The 18,810-nt window shown below is 42.8% G+C and overlaps 1 protein-coding gene across 2 annotated transcripts in view; it reads right to left on the reverse strand.

Moving 5' to 3' along the window:
- Positions 1-18,810, reverse strand: part of NET1 (neuroepithelial cell transforming 1) — a 73,213-nt gene that overhangs the window by 28,904 nt on the left and 25,499 nt on the right. For both annotated transcript variants that reach the window (XM_036342213.1, XM_036342212.1), the window contains exons 2-3: positions 16,033-16,099; positions 1,954-2,013 (exon numbers count right to left, since the gene is read on the reverse strand). In XM_036342213.1, the coding sequence (XP_036198106.1) occupies positions 1,954-2,013; positions 16,033-16,099 (127 nt within the window). The remainder of the gene's footprint in view (positions 1-1,953; positions 2,014-16,032; positions 16,100-18,810) is intronic.

The raw sequence follows: 18,810 nt of genomic DNA on the forward strand, positions 1-18,810 counted from the left end.
CCACCGGCCTGGTTGCCCCATGCAGCCTGCTGGTTGTTAGTTACTGTGATAGCATCCTGGACAATTTGCATATTCCTGTATTATTAATATAGAGCAGTACCTTGAAGTGACCAAATGGTTGATGAAAGGAATTTTCTCTTTACAGAAATATTCCAGATAATAAACTGAGGACTGATAAAGGCACAATATTATAATATTGCAACCTCCAATAAAAAAACTGATCTAAGCAATAATAATTAATTTTGAAAACATCACAGAGAGACATGATATACCCTCTGAAGGAAGTACACAGCCCAAAACAAACAACTTCTACATCTAACTACCAATTTATCATAAGTACAAGAAATAGAGGAACATAGGAAATGATACCAGGGGAATGCAATCATGAATATTCAGGCTATGGAAAGTTCTACAGGAAAAAAACATGGTTCCTTCAACAACAAAAAATGACAAGAAAACAAAGAGTTAGAGAGGAAACCTACAGTTTAAAAGATACTTAAGAGATATAATCAATCACAATGTATGGGCCTTATGTGAATTGAAATTCAAACAGACAAAATGAAAAAAAAGTTGTATAAGACAATCAAGGAGGAGAGAAAGAGAAAAGAACATAACCATGCTGATCAACTGAAAAAAATAAAGAAAAAAAAGACAATCAAGGAAAGTATGGGCACTGAATCTAATAATACAGATGAAATGACACAATGTCTAGGGCATACCTAAGAATATCCAGGATTGCCATTTCATACTTCTTTCTTTGAGTACAAGATTTAAAAAAGTAATTGAAGCTGTTTTGCAAAAACACACAATTCTATAACATTATGTGTATATATGTGTGTGCACGTGCACAAACGCATGCATGCACACACGCACTCACACCAACTTGCTAAATTTGCTGAAATGTTAATGGGCAGACCTATACAAATTTAAGTTTTAGAAAATACTTTGTCTTTAAAAAGCAACCGCTATCATTGAACACAATGTCAAACTATTTTTTAAAATCTCATTAAAAATGTATACCTTTTTCATAATGATCTTTAAAAAAGGTTCCTTAGCCCTGGCTGGTACGTTCAGTGGTTAGAGCACTGGCCCATGGACTGAAAAGTTGAGGGGTTGGATTCTGGTCAAAGGCACCTACCTCAGTTGTAGGTTGGATGCCCGGCCCTGGTCAGGGTGCATGAAGGAGGCTGCCAATAGATGTGTCTCAAATCAATGTTCCTCTCTCTCTCCCCCCATCCCTTCCACTTCTCTCTAAAAATCAATGGAAAAAATACCCACAGGGGAGGATTAACAAAAAAATAAAATAAAAAAAGGTTCCTTAAAACCAAGAGTTTGATAAAATTTGCCAAATGATAAAAATGTAATAAATAATTCTAAAGATACCAAGCTTTTGGACTTAACTACAATTTTACACCAAAGGACATAATTATTTTCAAGTATGCACTGAGCTTTAGTTTTTCATAGGTCATACACTGAGAACTCATGGATAGCATCTGATTTGTAGATGAGTTATTTGGCTTATATGTTTTTTTTAGAAAAAATTTGACCCAATTTTTAAAATTCAGAAGATTTCACATAAAATCCAAATTTGATAGTTCTACCTGCAGCAATGGGCTTGAGCACAGTAGCAGCTTCCTCTTTCAGGAAGGGTATGGCACTCTTTCAACAGTTCCTATCCTACTTCCTTTCTCTGCATATATTCTAGGCTAGTTTCCTTAGACATTTGAATTTGTTACCACCAGTTATAACCTAACATTGTTCTGAGGGAGGTCTTCTCATTCTTAATAAAGCAGAACACAAAAAAGAGGCTACTAGTATCTATAAGAGCCAATATCATTTAATTTAATACTTAAAAAAATGCAAAAAAAAAGCATTTATTGTTATTATAGCATAGAAATAAATGCTACCTGCATACTGTTAAATGCTTTTTTTTGACAGAGCAGTAAGGCTTACCTTCAGATCAAGGCTGCTAAGGCTTACGACATCATCATCTTTTGCTCTTCGTTTTCTTTTCTGTAAGACAAAGAAAATCTCATTCTTATATAAAAGGAATGCATGTTACCCCATTAAACAAAGACTCCATACAACCAGAGAAATTACTTTAAAAAGTGAAGCCTTTGGCTATATTCAGAAGAATATTTTTTATGAGGAATGTTTATAAATTATCTCTACCATATATACTGTTTAAACAGTACTCCCGGACTAAATTATCTCTTGTGAAGTGATTCCACTCTATTAAAAAACTGATGTAAAATTTTTGAGAACAGTGCTCTTGTGTAAGTCAAGGGCTGTTTGTACTAGTTAGAGAAAAAGTAAGTATATTTTATACATAAAAGCAATTAAGTTTCTTTAAAAAAAATGAACACTTTTATTCTATGGGAGAAAGGAAGTCTTCACTAGAAAAAAATAGGCTTTTTTCATGGCCCCACATAATCACCCACTTTGAGAAGAAACTGGTGTGAGTAGAATCACAATTGAGCAAGACAGGGAAAAAGGGAACTAGGGAAAAAGAAAAAGTCCAGACAGAAGTGGGGAAAATATGTGGAGCCTGAAAGTCTCAGAAGCAAGCCATCATGAAAACAAGAGGGAGCTCCATGAAGTTAGAAAAACTATCTAAACCAAGTCTCTTTGTTAAAAGTTCAGGAAAGCTACATTCACATTAAAATGAACAGGTAATCCTCCAAGTCAAATCCTATACAAAATAACTCTAAGAAGAAAGAGAATAAGGGACAGAGTAACAATCCCACAGGGAATGAAGGAACCTTAGAAGAATATGTCCAAAGAAGCAGAGAAAAACTATAATGTACTACTTCAAATTTAGCTACAAGACATGAAGAAAATGACAGAGAAAACATGAAAGAACAATATAAATCAAAATTAGAAAAACTGCAAAATGAGGTGACAGAATTTAAGAAATCTTAATTAATCCTAAGGTCATATCCAGAAGATGCAGAAAAGTACGAATAATATGATCCTAACTTTGAAAAGCAAACTAAGCAAAAATCCTGCATATGTGTATCTTATTTGTGAGGCTGTTATTTGTAAATAAGTATATGAAAAAAATATTGAGGGATACATAACGGTTTTGTTGACATGGGTTAGAGTGGAAGTTGGGGGATAGAAAGATGAATACAGAGAGGAAAATGGGGGCACAAACTATTGCAAAAGGATTATACTGAGGGGGAAAAAAGCACATATTAGTATATAACCATACTTATGTACTTATATGAAACTGGAGGCCCAGTGCATGAAATTCATGCACTTGGGGGGTGGGAGTGGAAGAAGCCTTCAAGTGGGGGAAGTCTTCAGTCTGGATTGCGAGGGTGCAGGCCAGGGTGAGGGACCCCACTGGTGCATGATTGGGGCCAGGGACATGGGAGGTTGGCCAGCCGGGGAAGGACCGTGGGAGGGCTTCAGGGAGTGTCCACCCCGTCTCACTCAGTCTGAATCAGCTGGACCCTAGCAGCAAACAAACATACCGGTTGGAGTGTCTGCCCCCTGGTGGTCAGTGCATCTCATAGAGACTGGTCGACCGGTCAACTGTCTGCCCCCCTGGTGGTCAGTGCACATCATAGCAAGTGGTTGAGCGGACTTAGCATATCATTAGCATATTACACTTTGACCGGACAACTGGATGACCAGATACTTAGCATATTCGGCTTTTATTATATAGGATTGTATATGTATGTAGGCATATGTATATATATGAATATGTCCATATATCTATACATATACACATATACATATATATATATCCAGTCAGGACAGGATCAGGAGGAGGTTGTGCGTGTAGATGGGTGGGAGGTGATTGCTTGCGCTGTGAGGCAAGTGGGAGCAGAGAGACAGGGGGGTGTGCCCAAGCCGCCACCTCCAAGAGACAGCGCCCCAGCAGGCCCAGAAGCAGGAGTGGAGAGGAAGGAGGGCCTGCCCAGGCTGCTGCCACTGCCCGCTGGCCCCAGCAGGCCTGGTAGCAGGAGCCAAGAGGCGGGGGGGCGTGCCCAGGCCACTGCCGCCAGAAGACAGTGCCCCAGCAGGCCCGCCTCTGTGTGTGAGCTGTAGAGGAAGCACCCTTTCTTACAGCTCATTGGCTAAGTTCCTGGTACACCACTTGCAGTGTTCTTGATAACTTCGGTGATAAGAATCCAAGAAGGTGATTTAGAGTTTTTCTATCTCACTCCTGGAGGAAAAAACGAAGGTTCACTGCTGGAGGGGCTGAGAAATGTCATATCCTGCCCTAGCCAGTTTGGCTCAGTGGATAGAGCCTCGGCCTGTGGACCGCAGGGTCTGGTTTTGATTCCAATCAAGGACATGTACCTAGGTTGCAGGCTCTTCCCTGGCCAGGGCCCACGTCAGGGCTCATGCAGGAGGCAACCAATCGAAGTGTCCCTCTCACATTGATGTTTCTCTCTGTCTTTCCCTCTCTCTTCCACACTCTCTAAAAATCAATGAAAAAATACTGTTAGGTGAGGATTAAAAAAAGAAATGTCATATCCTATGAAAGAAAGATCTTGAAAATGCCTAGAGAAAGTTGTCATTTTTTTCTGGTGAAGGGACTAGAGTCTGTGTTGATGAAAACACCTTGGCAACTGGCAGTGCAGCAGCAGTGGGGTGATGGGGGTGGCGCCTTCCCCTGATCAGCCCGCAGAGGGATGCCAGACTGCGGTTTAGGCCTGCTCCCTGGGAGCGGGCCTAAGCCGTCAGTAGGACATCCCCTGAGGGCTCCCAGACTGTGAGAAGGGGCAGGCTGGGCTGAGGGACACCCCAATGCATGAATTTCATGCACCGGGCCTCTAGTATCTATATATAAAGAAATTTAACAGATTTTAAAACATCCTACTATATTTTCTTTACATTATTTTAAAGGTAAAATAATGTTTTCATATTTATATATTCAATCCATCTAGAATTTTACTTTTGTATGTGGTACAAGGTAATAACTAACATGTCAGTCCACTCCTGATACTATTCATTGATAGCACCATTTCTACATAATGCTTACGATATAGTAAGTTCTCAAATATACATAGGTCAGTTTTTGGGTTCTCTGTTTTGTTCCATCAGTTTATTTATCCATACCTGCACCCATATTATGCTGTGTAATTATAGTACCTTGGTAGTAATGCTTAATAACTAATACAGTAATTCATATGCTCCACAACTTATACACTACATTCACTGTTCTGGGTTTTCTATTTTTCCATGTGAACTGAGAATGACATCTGTTATACTCTAATGGGATTTCTATCAGAACTACACACTGAATTTATTAATTTGGAGAAGAATTGATGTTTTTTAAAAAAAATATATTTTATTGATTTTTTACAGAGAGGAACGGAGAGGGATAGAGAGTTAGAAACATCAATGAGAGAGAAACATCAATTAGCTGCCTCCTGCACACCCCCTACTGGGGATGTGCCCATAACCAAGGTACATGCCCTTGAACAGAATTAAACCTGGGACCCTTCAGACCACAGGCTGATGCTCTATCCACTGAGCCAAACCGGTTAGGGCAAGAATTGACATTTTTATGCTATTGAGTATTTCCTTGTCTGAATGTGGTATATCACCATGTAACTAAGTGTCCTATGTTCTTTACTAATGCTTTCCAATCTATATACATAAAAGGTTAATATGCAAAGTGTCCCTTTGGGAGTTCGACTGAGAGTTCAATCGCTTGCTATGATGTGCGTTGACCACCACGGGGCGGTGCAGAACGAAGATAGGCCCTGGCCGGCAGCCAGGGAAAAAAGGCCCTGGCCAGCAGCCAGAAGGTCCTGATTGGCCCAGATCACCAGCCAGGTCTAGGGACCCTACCATTGCATGAATTTTGTGCACCGGGCCTCTAGTATTTCCCATAAAGTCTTACAGATCTTAAAAAAAAAAAAGTCTTGAAGATCTTTTCATAGATTTATTCCTAGATTTTAAAATTGTTTTTATTATAATAAACTAGAGGCCTGTTGCACGAAGAGATTCGTGCAATAGGCCTTCCCTTTCCTTGGCTACTAGCACCAGCTTGCCTCTGGCACCTGGGACCCAGGACTTCGCTCTGGCCAGGCTCTGGCTGGAGCCAGCCCCGGGGCCGTCAGGCTTAGCTCTGCAGCTTGGAGCCTACATATGCAAATTAACCTCCATCTTTGTTGGGTTAATTTGCATACTCTCCTGATTGGCTGGTTAGCGTAGCGAAGGCACAGTCAATTTACATGTTTGTCTATTATTAGGTAAGATGCATCTTTAAAGTTACATTTAACTGTTTACTGCTAGTATATATACACTAGAGGCCCGGTGCATGAAAATTCGTGCACTTGGGTGGGTCTCTCAGCCCAGCCTGCAAGTTCTCACAATCCGGGACCCCTCGGGTAGGTTCCAGTCCCATCACAGCATGGCTCTGGTTGCCCAGAGCCTACGGGCTGGGTGTAAGGACCAAGAGGCCAGTCCGATGGCAGCATGGCCCTGCTTCCCCAGAGCCTGCGGACAGGGGTAGGGACCCAGAGGCCAGTCCAATGGCAGCATGGCTCCATTCCCACAGCTCCATTCCGCCACCGTGCCACGGGTGGCCGGGACCCAGGACCGACTCCCGCCGTGGGCAGCCGGGACCTGCCGGGGTCCAACCCCAGCGGGTCCAGGGGTCCCCAAAGGTGTGGACGGAGTCGGCGAAGAAGGAAGGACACGGAGACAGCGTTCAGTTGATCAGCAGCCTAGCCAGGATCTCTGGCCAGGATCTCCAGCCAAGTTCTGGTCTGGATCTCCAGCGAAGTTCTGCTGTTTATTGTTTTGTTACATCCGTATTTATACCAGTTGATTTTAATCCAGTCAATTTCTATTACAAAGGTTAGGGTGTTTCTTATCTCCATTCCAGGGAGTAAAGATTATGTAGCTTAAGCATGATTGTTTGTAGTGATTAACTACCCGCCTGGCACTTAGTTAAGGAGTTTCATCCCCTCCCTGACTTCAGGGAAAAATTCCTACCTGGGGAAACAACCTTTCTAGGAGAGGCATCCCCTCCCTGACTTCAGGGAAAAATTCCTACCTGGGGAAACAACCTTTCTCGGAGAGGTGACCTTGGTTAAAACACACAGCGCTAAGGGGAGCAAACATATTAAGAACAGTATGCTATATACGCCAGGTCCCTTGAAACATATGCTGTGCAGATGTTTCTTTCCTGCAGCGACTGTGTCAAGCAGCAAGGATGGACCGGCTTCCGGCAGGGACCCAGGATAGACTCCCATTGTGGGCAGCTGGGACCCAGGACCGACTCCCACCATGGGCCACGCCAACTGGGAGCCTAGCCTGGTGCTCGGTTTTCCATCCTGATGTTTCAGTCATGATGGACCCAGGCTCTTTATATATTAGGATTCTATTGATTTTTTTAAAAATTAAGTTTATTGGGATGACATTGGTTAATAGGATCATATATGTTTCAAGTGTACATTTCTATGATACAAGATCTGTATATTGCACTGTGTCCACACCACCCAAAATCAAACCCTCTTCTGTCACCATTTATTAGGTCAACTCCAACTCCACGATCCATCCCACCACCTCCTTCTCTCTGGTAACCATCACACTCCTGTCTCCATGAGTTTCAGTTTTATATCCCACATATGGGTGAAGTCATGTGGTTCTTAGTTTTTTCTGACTGACTTATTTCACTTAGCATAATATCTTCAAGATCCATTCATGTGTTACAAATAGCAGTATTCTATCTTATATGATGGCTGAGTAGTATTCCATCCTATATAAAAAGCTAATATGCTAATTAGACTGAAGAGCTGAACGACCTTCCAGACATCCTTTCAGACAAACTTCCGGACGAAGCCAAGGGTGTGATGGCTGGGCAAGGCTGCGAGGGGCTGCAAGGGGCAGTGAGGGCGGGCCAAGGCTGAGAGGGGCTGTGAGGGCTGGCCGAGGCAGCCAGAGCTGTGAGGGCCAAACCCCGTGCACGAATTTCATGCATTGGGATTCTAGTTATATATATTTACCACATCTTCTTTATCCAATCCTCTATCGAAGGACACTTTGGTTGTCTCCATGTATTAGCCAATGTGAATAATGGTGCAATGAACATAGGGGTGTATATATCTTGGTGAATACATATTTTCAAGTTTTCCAGGTACATACCCAGGAGAGGGATTGCTGGGTTCTATGGTAAGTCTATTCTTAATTTTTTGAGGAATTGCCAGACTGTTTTCCAAAGTGGCTGTACTAGTCTACAGTCCTAGCAACAGTGAATGAGGGTTCCCTTTTCACTATTTCTCTACAATACTTATTACCTACTAGAGGCCCGGTGCACAAAATTCGTGCACAGGTAGGGTCCCTAGGCCTGGCCAGCGATCAAAGCCAATTGGGGCCTTCCTTCCCCCAGATGCCAGCCAGGGCCTTCCTTCATTCTATGACGCCCCCTGGTGGTCAACACACATTATAGCAAGTGGTTGAATCCTGAGGCGACAATTTGCAAATTTGTTTTTTATTATATGGGATAAGATTTTGTTGATAATAGCCATTCTAACAGATTTGAGGTGGTATCTCATTGTAGTTCTGATTTCCCTAAGAGCTAGGGAAGTTGAACATCTTTTCAAATATCTGTTAGCCATTTATATGTCTTCTTGGAAGATACTGATACCTTTTTTTAAAATATATTTTTATTTCAGAGAGAAAGGGAGAGGAAGAGATAGAAACATCAATGATGAGAGAGAATCATTGATTGGCTGCCTCTTGCACGCCCCCAACTGGGGATCAAGCCCACAACCCAGCCATTTGCCCATAACCAGAATCGAACCTGGGAACCTTCAGTCCACAGGCCGATGCTCTATCCATTGAGCAAATCCGGCTAAAGCCTGATATCTTTTGATAATGTTTATAGTCAGTAACCTTGCTTGAACTCTTTATTAGTTCTAATAGCTGCTATTAATTTTCTCTTATGGATATTCTATGTAGACAATTATGTTTTCTCTAAGAAATGAAATCATACTGTCCTTCCTTTTCTAATTTGTATATACTTGTTTTCCAGTCTTACTGTGCTGGCTAGGAGTACTAGTATAATGCTAAACAGACACAGTTATAGTAGAATTTTTCCTAAATTTGAAAGATATATTTAAACATTTTACCATTACCATCATGTTTGTTGTTTGTGAAAAGTCTCAGACTAAGGAAGTTTACTGTTTTATAACTGGTTTGTCAAGAATTTCATGGGTAAATTTTATTTTTTCTCACTATTACTTTTCCTTCTATTTCCTTTGAGTTACTTCATTGTTCTTTTCCTAACCTCTTGAGGTAGATGCTTAATTTTTGTTTTGTTTTTTAATATTTCAAGAAAAACGATCTTAAATATAATAATGTTACAGCAATAACATTAATATCTCAAGAAAAACAATTTTAAATATGATGTTGCATGCAATAAAAACCAATTATTCATAAAAATGATCTTACAGCCCTAACCGGTTTGGCTCAGTGGATAGAGCATCAGCCTGTGGACTCAAGGGTCCCGGGTTCGATTCCGGTCAAGGGCATGTACCTTGGTTGCAGGCACATACCCAGTGGGGAGAGTGCAGGAGGCAGCTGATCGATGTTTCTCTCTCATCGATGTTTCTGACTCTCTATCCCTATCCCTTCCTCTATGTAAAAAACCAATAAACTATGTTTAAAAAAATGCTTTTACATATAGTAATATTACATGCAATAAACATTAATATTTTAAGAATAAAAGAATTTTAAGAGTAATAATATTACCAAAACTGTACTAACATATTATGATATCACAAAAGTTGTGGGAAATATTAAAAATCTGCAAATAACAGGGTTACTTCTATTATATTCTAGTATATTTTCTCCCCTCTAGTTCTATTTTTGTTCATCAGTTTATGTTGTTCATTATATTCCTCAAATGAGTGAGATCATATGATATTTATCTTTCTCTGACTGAGTTATTTTGATTAGCATGATGCTTTTAAAGTCTATTTTGTTGGATATGAGTATTGCTACTCCAGCTTTTTTTTTTTCTTTTCCATTTGCATGGAAAAATTTTTTTCCATCCCTTCAGTTTCATCCTGTGTGTGTTTTGTTTTGAGGTGGGTCTCTTATAGACAGTATATAGTTGGGTCATGTTTTTGTACTCATTTAGCTACCTTACACCTTTTGATTGAAGCATTTAATCCATTTACATTTAGGGTTATTAATGAGAGGAACTTATTTATAGCCATTTTAATTCTGTATGGCTAGGTTTCTCTGTTTTTTCTTCTCAGCTAGCGGTTCTCAACCTGTGGGTCGCGAACAATGAAAATACATCCTGCATATCAGATATTGACATTACGATTCATAACAGTGGTAAAATTACAGTTATGAAGTGGCAGCGAAAATAATTTTATGGTTGGGGGTCACCACAACATGAAGAACTGCATTAAAGGGCCACGGCATTAGGAAGGTTGAGAACCACTGTCAGCACTTCTTGTAATGCTGGCTTGGTGGTGATGAACTTCTTTAGCCTTTTTTTTTTGGCTGGGAGGCTCTTTATTTGACTGTCTATTTTGAATGATAGCTTTGCTGAATATAGTAATCTTGGTCTCAGATCCTTGCTTTCCATTACTTTGAGTACCTCATGCCATTCCCTTCTGGCCTGTAGAGTTTTGGATGAGAAATCAGGTGTCAGCCTTATGGGAACTCATCTATAGGTAATTTTTCTTTTCTCTTGTTGCCTTTAAGATTCTCTGTCTTTAATTTTTTGGCATGATGTGTCTGGGCATGGGTCTGTTTGGGTTCTTCTTGTTTGGGGTTCTCTGTGCCTGCTGAACTTGTGTGACTTTTTCTTTTACCAGGTTACAGAAGTTTTCTACCATTATTTCTTCAAATACCTTCTCTATTCCTTTCTCCCTTTCTGCCTCGTCTGGCATACCTACTATTTTGTATATCACTTGTATACGTTAAAATATAGTAAAAAACCTATATTTTACTAACATTGTTACATTTCACATCGTCCCACAGCTCCCTTAAGCTGTCCTTCTGTTTTTTAATTGTTTTATTCTTTTTGGTTCTCTAATTGAGTGATATTTTCAATTCTTCTAATTTACTGATTCAATCCTCAGCTTCCCCTAATCTGCTGTGTATTTCTTCCAATGTGTTCTTTATTTGTGTTATGTCATTCTTTATCTCAGACTGTTCTTCCATAGATACTATATCTTTTTTCATACTGTTGAGCATTTTTAACATTACTCTGAGCTTTGTTTCAGATAAATTTCTTATCTCTGCCTCATTTATCTCTTCTTCTGGAGAATTCACTAGTTCTTTCATTTGGGGGTTGTTTCTTTGTTTCCTCATTTTGGTTGTCTGTTTGGGTTTGTGACTATGTTTTATGTTGATCCTCCACACCTCTCAATCTCTAGTGCAGGACAGTGTTAAAAGCTATTTCTGACTAAATGGATCAGGCAAAGACTCAAAGTCTCCAGAGACCACCTCTGTCTACAGACTAATAAGATTCTGACTTGAATTGCCCCCAGGCAATCGTCCTCAGGTGGGAGGAGAGTTTTTTCAACAAGGTGAGGCAGTTGCTTCTGCCTAGAGGCTAATTGTTACTTTTAATCTCTTAAGTGGCCTCAGGGCAAGATGTTTTCCAATAAGGTGTGTCGTCTCTCCCCTCCATCCCCCCTGCAAGGCAAATGTCTGTGTGGGAAAGATGTCCTCCACTGTGTGAGGGAATGACTCAGACCAGGAGACTTGGGGTGTCTGCCTTCTGAGCTCTATCCCCTGAGTCCTGGGTTCTGGTCTCATAGCACCATTCCACTTCCCCCTCCCTCTGCCAGAGCACAAGGTGGGTGGCTCCACAGGGAATTGTTGTGTGCTGACTCTTTAAGAGGGTGCCCAAACTTTCAGCTGCCTCTCCTTGACAGATAGCACCCTACTGTTTTCACAGCTAGATGTTATGTTGGGACCTTCCTCAGTTTTGTGCTCTCTGCTGGGGAGCCCAGCTTTGGGATTAGATTCCAGAATTCTCAGTGGCACCCCCCATAGCTGAGATACTCTCGAGGACTTCAGTTGCCATCTTGTGGGTGCCCAGCCAGCCCTTTTGTGCCTCTGCCCCTCCTATCAGTCTCTATGTGGTTTCCATCTTTGGTCCCTGGGTATCAGGATACTCTCCTGTGAGTTTTCCATTGATTATTCAGAAAGCCTTTCCATGTTTCAGTTGTAATTCCAGCTTGTTCCTGGGAGCATGTCCTTGCAACATCCTCCTACTCTGCCGCCATTTTTAATTCACCAATTTTTGTTCTTTTCTTAAACTATGTATTTAAAAATTATAAACATCCCTCTTACAATTCCTTAATGACATTCCAAAAGTTTTAATGTATAAACAATAAGATATTTCTTTTGTCATGGCAGACCTCTACAAAAGTGTTTTCCCTAGTGGGATGTACCCATCCAGGAGGATATGCAAGATATCTTCCCTGGGGTGGGCAGCAGGAAAATGTTAGAACTTTTATTTTTATGTATTTCTTAATCCTTAAAAATAAACTTTAAATATTTAATATACGAATGATAAGTTAATCAGTACTCACATTATATGGGTAAGAAAAATAGCGATCTAATCAGATCCAATAAGAAGTGAGTCCCAAACTGAAATTATCATGGCTACCTGAAATATATTTTTATGTCCAGTATCATTAACTTCACTCTTAATGTGCATTGTGTTTTGAGATAATCCTATCTAATAAAAGAGAAACATGGTAATTGGCGTACGACCGCTACCCTTCCCATTGGCTAATCAGGGCAATATGCAAATTAACTGCCAGCCAAGATGGCAGCCAGCAGCCAGGAAGCTTGAAACTAACATGAGGCTTGCTTGCTTCAGTGACGGAGGACTCCAACGTTCCCCACCTGCCTTGCCGGCCTCTGAGCTTTCAGTTTAAGAAACATTGTAACAAATACAGAAGCTAAACAAAACCCCAGAAACCTGCTTTCAGCAAGCCCGGGATCTCAGAGCTGGAGTTGATACAGTGTTTCGATTATAGAACCCAAACAAATCAGATACCTTCTTTCAGCAGCAGAGGCCTCAGAGCTGGAGCCAGAGCTAAAGCTAGCCCAGAAAAGAAAAAAAGGAGCAGTTGGGAGCTTCAGTCCCAACCTGAAAACAGCCCTCAGCCCCTCACCCAGACTGGGCAGGCACCCCAGTGGGGACCCCCACCCTGAAGGGTGTGTGACCAGCTGCAAACAGCCATCATCCCCTCACCCAGGCTGGCCAGGCACCCCAGTGGGGACCCCCACCCTTCCAGGACACCCTTCAGGGCAAACCAGCCAGCCCCTCCCATACACCAGGCCTCTATCCTATATAGTAAAAGGGTAATATGCCTCCCAGTACCGGGATCAGCGGAGCTGCGAGGCCTCCCTGAACCGGGATCAGCATGACAGGGGGCAGCACCCAAAGCCCCTGATCGCCCTGTGGCTCTGTGTGTGACAAGGGGCGGGGCCACAACCTCCCTATCGGCCCTGCTCTGCTCATGACAGGGGAAGGCGCCCCAACCCCCTGATCAGCCCTGCTCTGTGCCTGATAGGGGGAGCTCCCCAACCCCCTGATCACCCTGCGGCTCTGTGTGTGACAGGGTGTGGCGCCCCAACCCCCTGATTGGCCCTGCTCTGTGTGTGACAGGGGGTGGCGCCCCAAACCCGATTGGTCCTGCTCTGTGCGTGACAGGGGGTGGCGCCCCAAACCCCTGATTGGTCCTGCTCTGTGAGTGACAGGGGGCAGTGCCCCAACCCCCTGATTGGCCCTGCTCTGTGCGTGACAGGGGGTGGCGCCGCAACCTCCCCATCGACCCTGCCTTGAGTGTGACAGGGGGCGGTGCCCCAACCCCTAATCAGCCCTACCCTGAGCGTGACTGAGGGTGGCATCACAACCTCCCCATCCACCCTGCTCTGTGCATGACAGAGGGCGGTTCCCCAACTCCCCAATAGGCCCTGCTCTGAGCCCGACCAGGGGCTGCACCTAGGGATTGGGCCTGCCCTCTGCCACCCGGAAGCAGGCCTAAGCCAGCAGGTCGTTATCTCCTGAGGGGTCCCAGACTGCGAGAGGGCACAGGCCGGGCTGAGGGACCCCCCTTCCCCCCGAGTGCACAAATTTTTGTGCACCAGGACTCTAGTCCTATATAATAAAAGGCTAATAAGCAAATAGACTGACAGCGGAACAACCAAACATTCGGTCACTATGATGTGCGCTGACCACCAGGGGGCGTGTGGAGAACATGGTGGGAATTGGCCATGGCGGGATGGTGGAGGTGAGTGGGGGCACCAGACCAAGGCAGGGTGCCTGTCACTGCCATCGGGGTGAGCCTCTGTTGGTTACTGAAAATTCTTTGCTCCTGTGCCACGGTCCTGCCTGGCACTCACACCCTCAGCCCGTGCCATAGCTAATACGTGCACCTGCTGCCGGTGCCAATCCCAATCACAAGGCGCCATCAGCGGGTGCAAGTGGCACCTGCTAGCCTTGATCACCCCTGAGGACTTCTCCACCTCCCCTTGTTCCTGAGGGGATATAGGGGCAGCAGCCGCCACTTGTATCCACTGACAGCGCCAGCCCCGCTCACACCCGCTGATGCTGGCCCCAATCACTCCGTGCCATCAGTGAGCGCGAGTAAGGTCAGTGCTGTCATCAAGCCAGGGCCGGCACCATCAGCACGTGGGAGCGGTGGTGGCGAAAATGGGGCTGCCTGCAGACGGGACAGGGGACTGCAGTAGGAGGGGCTGGGCAGGGTCATGGAGGTTGGGCTGAGACCTGCCCCTGTGCCTACCACAGCCTCGTGGCCCACAGTTCCTTTCAAGGTGCACGAATTCATGCACTGGGTCCCTAGTTAACTAATAAAGGTGGTATATACAAAAGTTATAAATAAATATACCAGGGACATATGCTCAAATATTTTTGCTGATAGGTTTGCAAATCAAATTTAGAAACACTTCTAAACTTTTTCTGTTTAAGTGTAGGCTCATCAGATAGTAAGGGAAAAGGATCAAGATGAAAAAAATTGCAAAGGAAATACAGAATTGCATTAAAATCAAAAGATACTTTCTTTGAATGCTTATCTCGCCAATTAATGTATATAATTAGTATAAGAGTACAGAAGTCTTGAACAGGCGTCCCCAACAGAAATATAAATTAAAGACAAAAGAATAGAATACAAATTAAATATGTATTGATGTATCCATCAGCACATAATTACGGGCACACAAGTAAAGTTTAGCATGCTAGAAATAGAGTCACTTTTGCTATTTCAAATAAATAAGAACAGCATAAAAATCATGCTCTATTTGTACATACTTTGTTTAGGTGAGTACTAAGAGGTAATGTGTTTTTAATTACAAAAATAATTAATTTTCTGGTGTCACTTTGCGCAAAGTTAGATGTCTCTATAAATCTCATTCCAAAGATAATTGAAGAAGTCCCTCTATACTAAAATGATTAATAACAGAAAGCAATTCATTCTTCATATCCTACATTTTTATATTTTTCAACCAAGAAAAAAGCTGCTAGAGTATGTAAAAAAAATAAATTAATGTTTCATAACATTCTTTTAACACATTGTTTGCGGGTAGTTTTTATCGCGCGTTAACAGGTGGCGCGGGCCATTTTTGCTAATTTTTTGCGCAAATGGCAACGTTCAGTAAAATTACGATAACTTTAGTTTACGTATTTATACGTTACCCGCATTCTACCGCTAGTCTATAAAAAACGTATTAATACCTGTCCCGCGCTCTACTACACTGGTAGAACGTATAAATACATAAAACGTGTAAACACGTTTCCCGCATACAATGTGTTAACTTTAACACTGGTGGGAATAAGAGAAAGGTTTACATAGAGTTAAAGATGAATGTTTCTTTCCAAAACATGTTTTATATTTAGTTGAAATAAAAATGTCTTTTAGTTTGTTAGCAGGATAAATTAGGATACTAAAGATGTTGAGAGAAATACAGACAACTGAGCTGTACACCAGACTGAAAGACAACCCAGGAAATAATTCTATTTAATGTCTTGAAATAAAAAGCTAGACATCTACTCACCAAAGTGAAGTCCCAGTGGGGTCCAGGTGTTAAAAATGTGAAGGAGCTACCTCTCCTAAGGGAATATCTGTTAACAGAAATTAAAACAACAAATAGAGAATAATGTCAGTAAAATAAAGCACTAGACATATAAAAAACTAATTCTTTTCAGTTTCAAAACTGTTTAATGTAGCCTATTAGTCATTCAATCATAAAAAAAAAAGCAAGGTACAGGTCCTAATTACTTTTAGAATCTTCATAAAATTGACAGAACCTTTATAACATTAGTGAATAGATTGAGTATTTAAAAAAAATAATTACCAAACCAAGCAGTTTATTTTAGGGACATATACAAGGTTCAATTATATGGAATCTCTTTATATATTACACTAATAGGTTAAATAAAAACAGTAAATGATGGAAAAATATTTGATAAAACTTAATATTCATGTTTAGTATTTTAAAAACAATAAAAAGGTATTCTTTTTAAAAAATGTTTTATATATATATTTTATTTCAGAGAAAGGAAAGTAGAGGGAGAGAGAACCATTAATGATGAAAGAGACTCATTGATTGGGATGGGCTGCCTGCATGTCCCCTATTAGGAATGGAGCCCATACGTAACCCAGGCATGTGCTCTGACTGGGAATTGAACTGTGACCTGCTGGTTCGTGGGTTGACACTCAACCAAGGTTGATGCTCAACCACTGAGCCACATGGCCGGGGCTAAAAGGGTATTCTTAACATCCGTTTAATATAAGCCTAAGCGACCGTTACAGCAGAACAACCGGTTAATATGATGCACACTGAGCACCAGGGGGCAGACGCTCAATGCAGGAGCTACCCCCTGGTGGTCAGTGTGTTCCCACAGTGGGAGCGCTCCTCACCCAGAAGTTAGGCTCATGGCTAGTGAGTGCAGCTGCCACGGCGGGACCCTCTCCTGACTCCGCAGCAGCACTACTGAGCAGTGGCAGCACTACTGAGTAGCGGCAACAGGTGCAATGGGCCAGGATGAGCGTGAGTGGCATGATGCCGGGCCCCAATTCAGGCTCCTCCCTGGCTGCCTGCCGCTTGGCAACTGCTACATCCCCCGAGGGGTCCCGAACTGCAAGAGGGATGCCTGACTGCCAGCTTAGGCCCGATCCCGGTGCCGTTCTCTGTAGAAGGAAGTCAGTCTGAACAACTCAGTGACTCAGGGAAGTGCAGGGAACTCAGGGTGAGCCTGCCTCTGCGCTTGACTTGCCTACTCGAGGATATTCGCAGGACAGACCGTGGTGGCCCAGCCCGTGCACATGCAGCAGCTGCTGAAGCTCAAGCAGCAGGCCATGCAGCAGCAGCAGGCCATCCAGCCATAAGCCAGCAGTTGGACATCCCCCAAGGGGTCCAGGACTGCCAGACGGCGCAGACAGGCTGAGGGAGCCCCTCCCCCCAGTGCACAAATTTCGTGCATCAGGCCTCTAGTAATAAATAAAGTCTAAATGTATTTAATTTGCAGTTCACATTAAATTTCTTTCATGTACTGATTTTTTAAAAATTATGATTTAATAAAGCAAATAAAAGGTTCTGAACAACTATATCTGATACAAAGGTCTTACGATTACAATTTGACTAGGATTTTGTTCTTTATTAAGTGACAGATTTTTCTTGTCATCTTTCCATGCAATGTAAATAAATAGAGAGAATCCTTATGACAAAATCCTGTCTTCACCTTTATAAAATATAAACCTTAATGTTTATAAAACATGGAGAAAAATCACTAAACTAGCACAGGAAATAAAAATAGTTTGTAAACTATAGTTGTTGCTAATCATTTCAGATGTAAATAGTTTTTTTTTCTCCTTTGTGGAAATAAAGATGAACCAAATGAGAAAAGTAAAGGCTATCACTTGTATTTGGCAGACTCAAAAGCAGGCTGAGGAGGGAAAGCTTTATAGTAGGAAAAAAGAGACAGCTTTAGATCTGCCCTGGTTTGGAGGCTACTGGCAGGCTAACCAGGAGCAGGTATCCTATATGCTTTATTGGGGTGTAATTTGGCTTGCTCTATCTGGTTGTTTCTAAGTTAGAAGGAAGGACAAAATTAGGGAAGCTGGCAGGAATTGATCAAATCCTGGTCATTTGGGGCCAAATGTTATTAAAGTTACTGTTTGGCTTCCTGGATTACCAGTCCATTCTCCAATTTTATATTCCACTAGAGGCCCGGTGCACAAAAATTGGTGCACTCGGGGAGGAGGAGGGCGGTCCCTCAGCCCGGCCTGTGCCCTCCCGCAGTCTGGAACCCCTCGGGGGATGACCACCTGCTGGTTTAGGCCCGCTCCCCGGGGGATTGAGCCTAAGCTGGCAGTCAGACATCCCTCTGGCAGCCCGGGAGCCCTCGGGGGATGTCCACTTGCCAGTGGCCTAAGCTGCAGTCGGACATCCTTAGCGCTGCTGAGGAGGCAAGAGAGGCTCCCACCACCACCGCTGTACTGGCAGCCGTCAGCCTGGCTTGTGGCTGAGCAGAGCTCTCCCTGTGGGAGCGCACTGACCACCAGGGGGCAGCTCCTGCATTGAGTGTCTGCCTCCTGGTGGTCAGTGTGTGTCATAGTGACCAGTCATTCCCAGGAGTTCTGCTGTTAGGGTCAATTTGCATATTACCCTTTTATTATATAGGAGTGCCTGGCCACCTGGGTGAGGGGCTGATGGCTGTTTTCAGGCTGGCCATGGCCCCCAGCCACCCAAGCTCCCAGTGGAGGCTGGCTGGAAGCAGGTATCTGGGATTTATTTAGCTTCTATAATTAAAACTTTGTTGCCATGAGCGGA

Source organism: Myotis myotis, unplaced genomic scaffold, assembly GCF_014108235.1.
Source record: "Myotis myotis isolate mMyoMyo1 unplaced genomic scaffold, mMyoMyo1.p scaffold_m19_p_1, whole genome shotgun sequence".
Classification (NCBI taxonomy): domain Eukaryota; kingdom Metazoa; phylum Chordata; class Mammalia; order Chiroptera; family Vespertilionidae; genus Myotis; species Myotis myotis.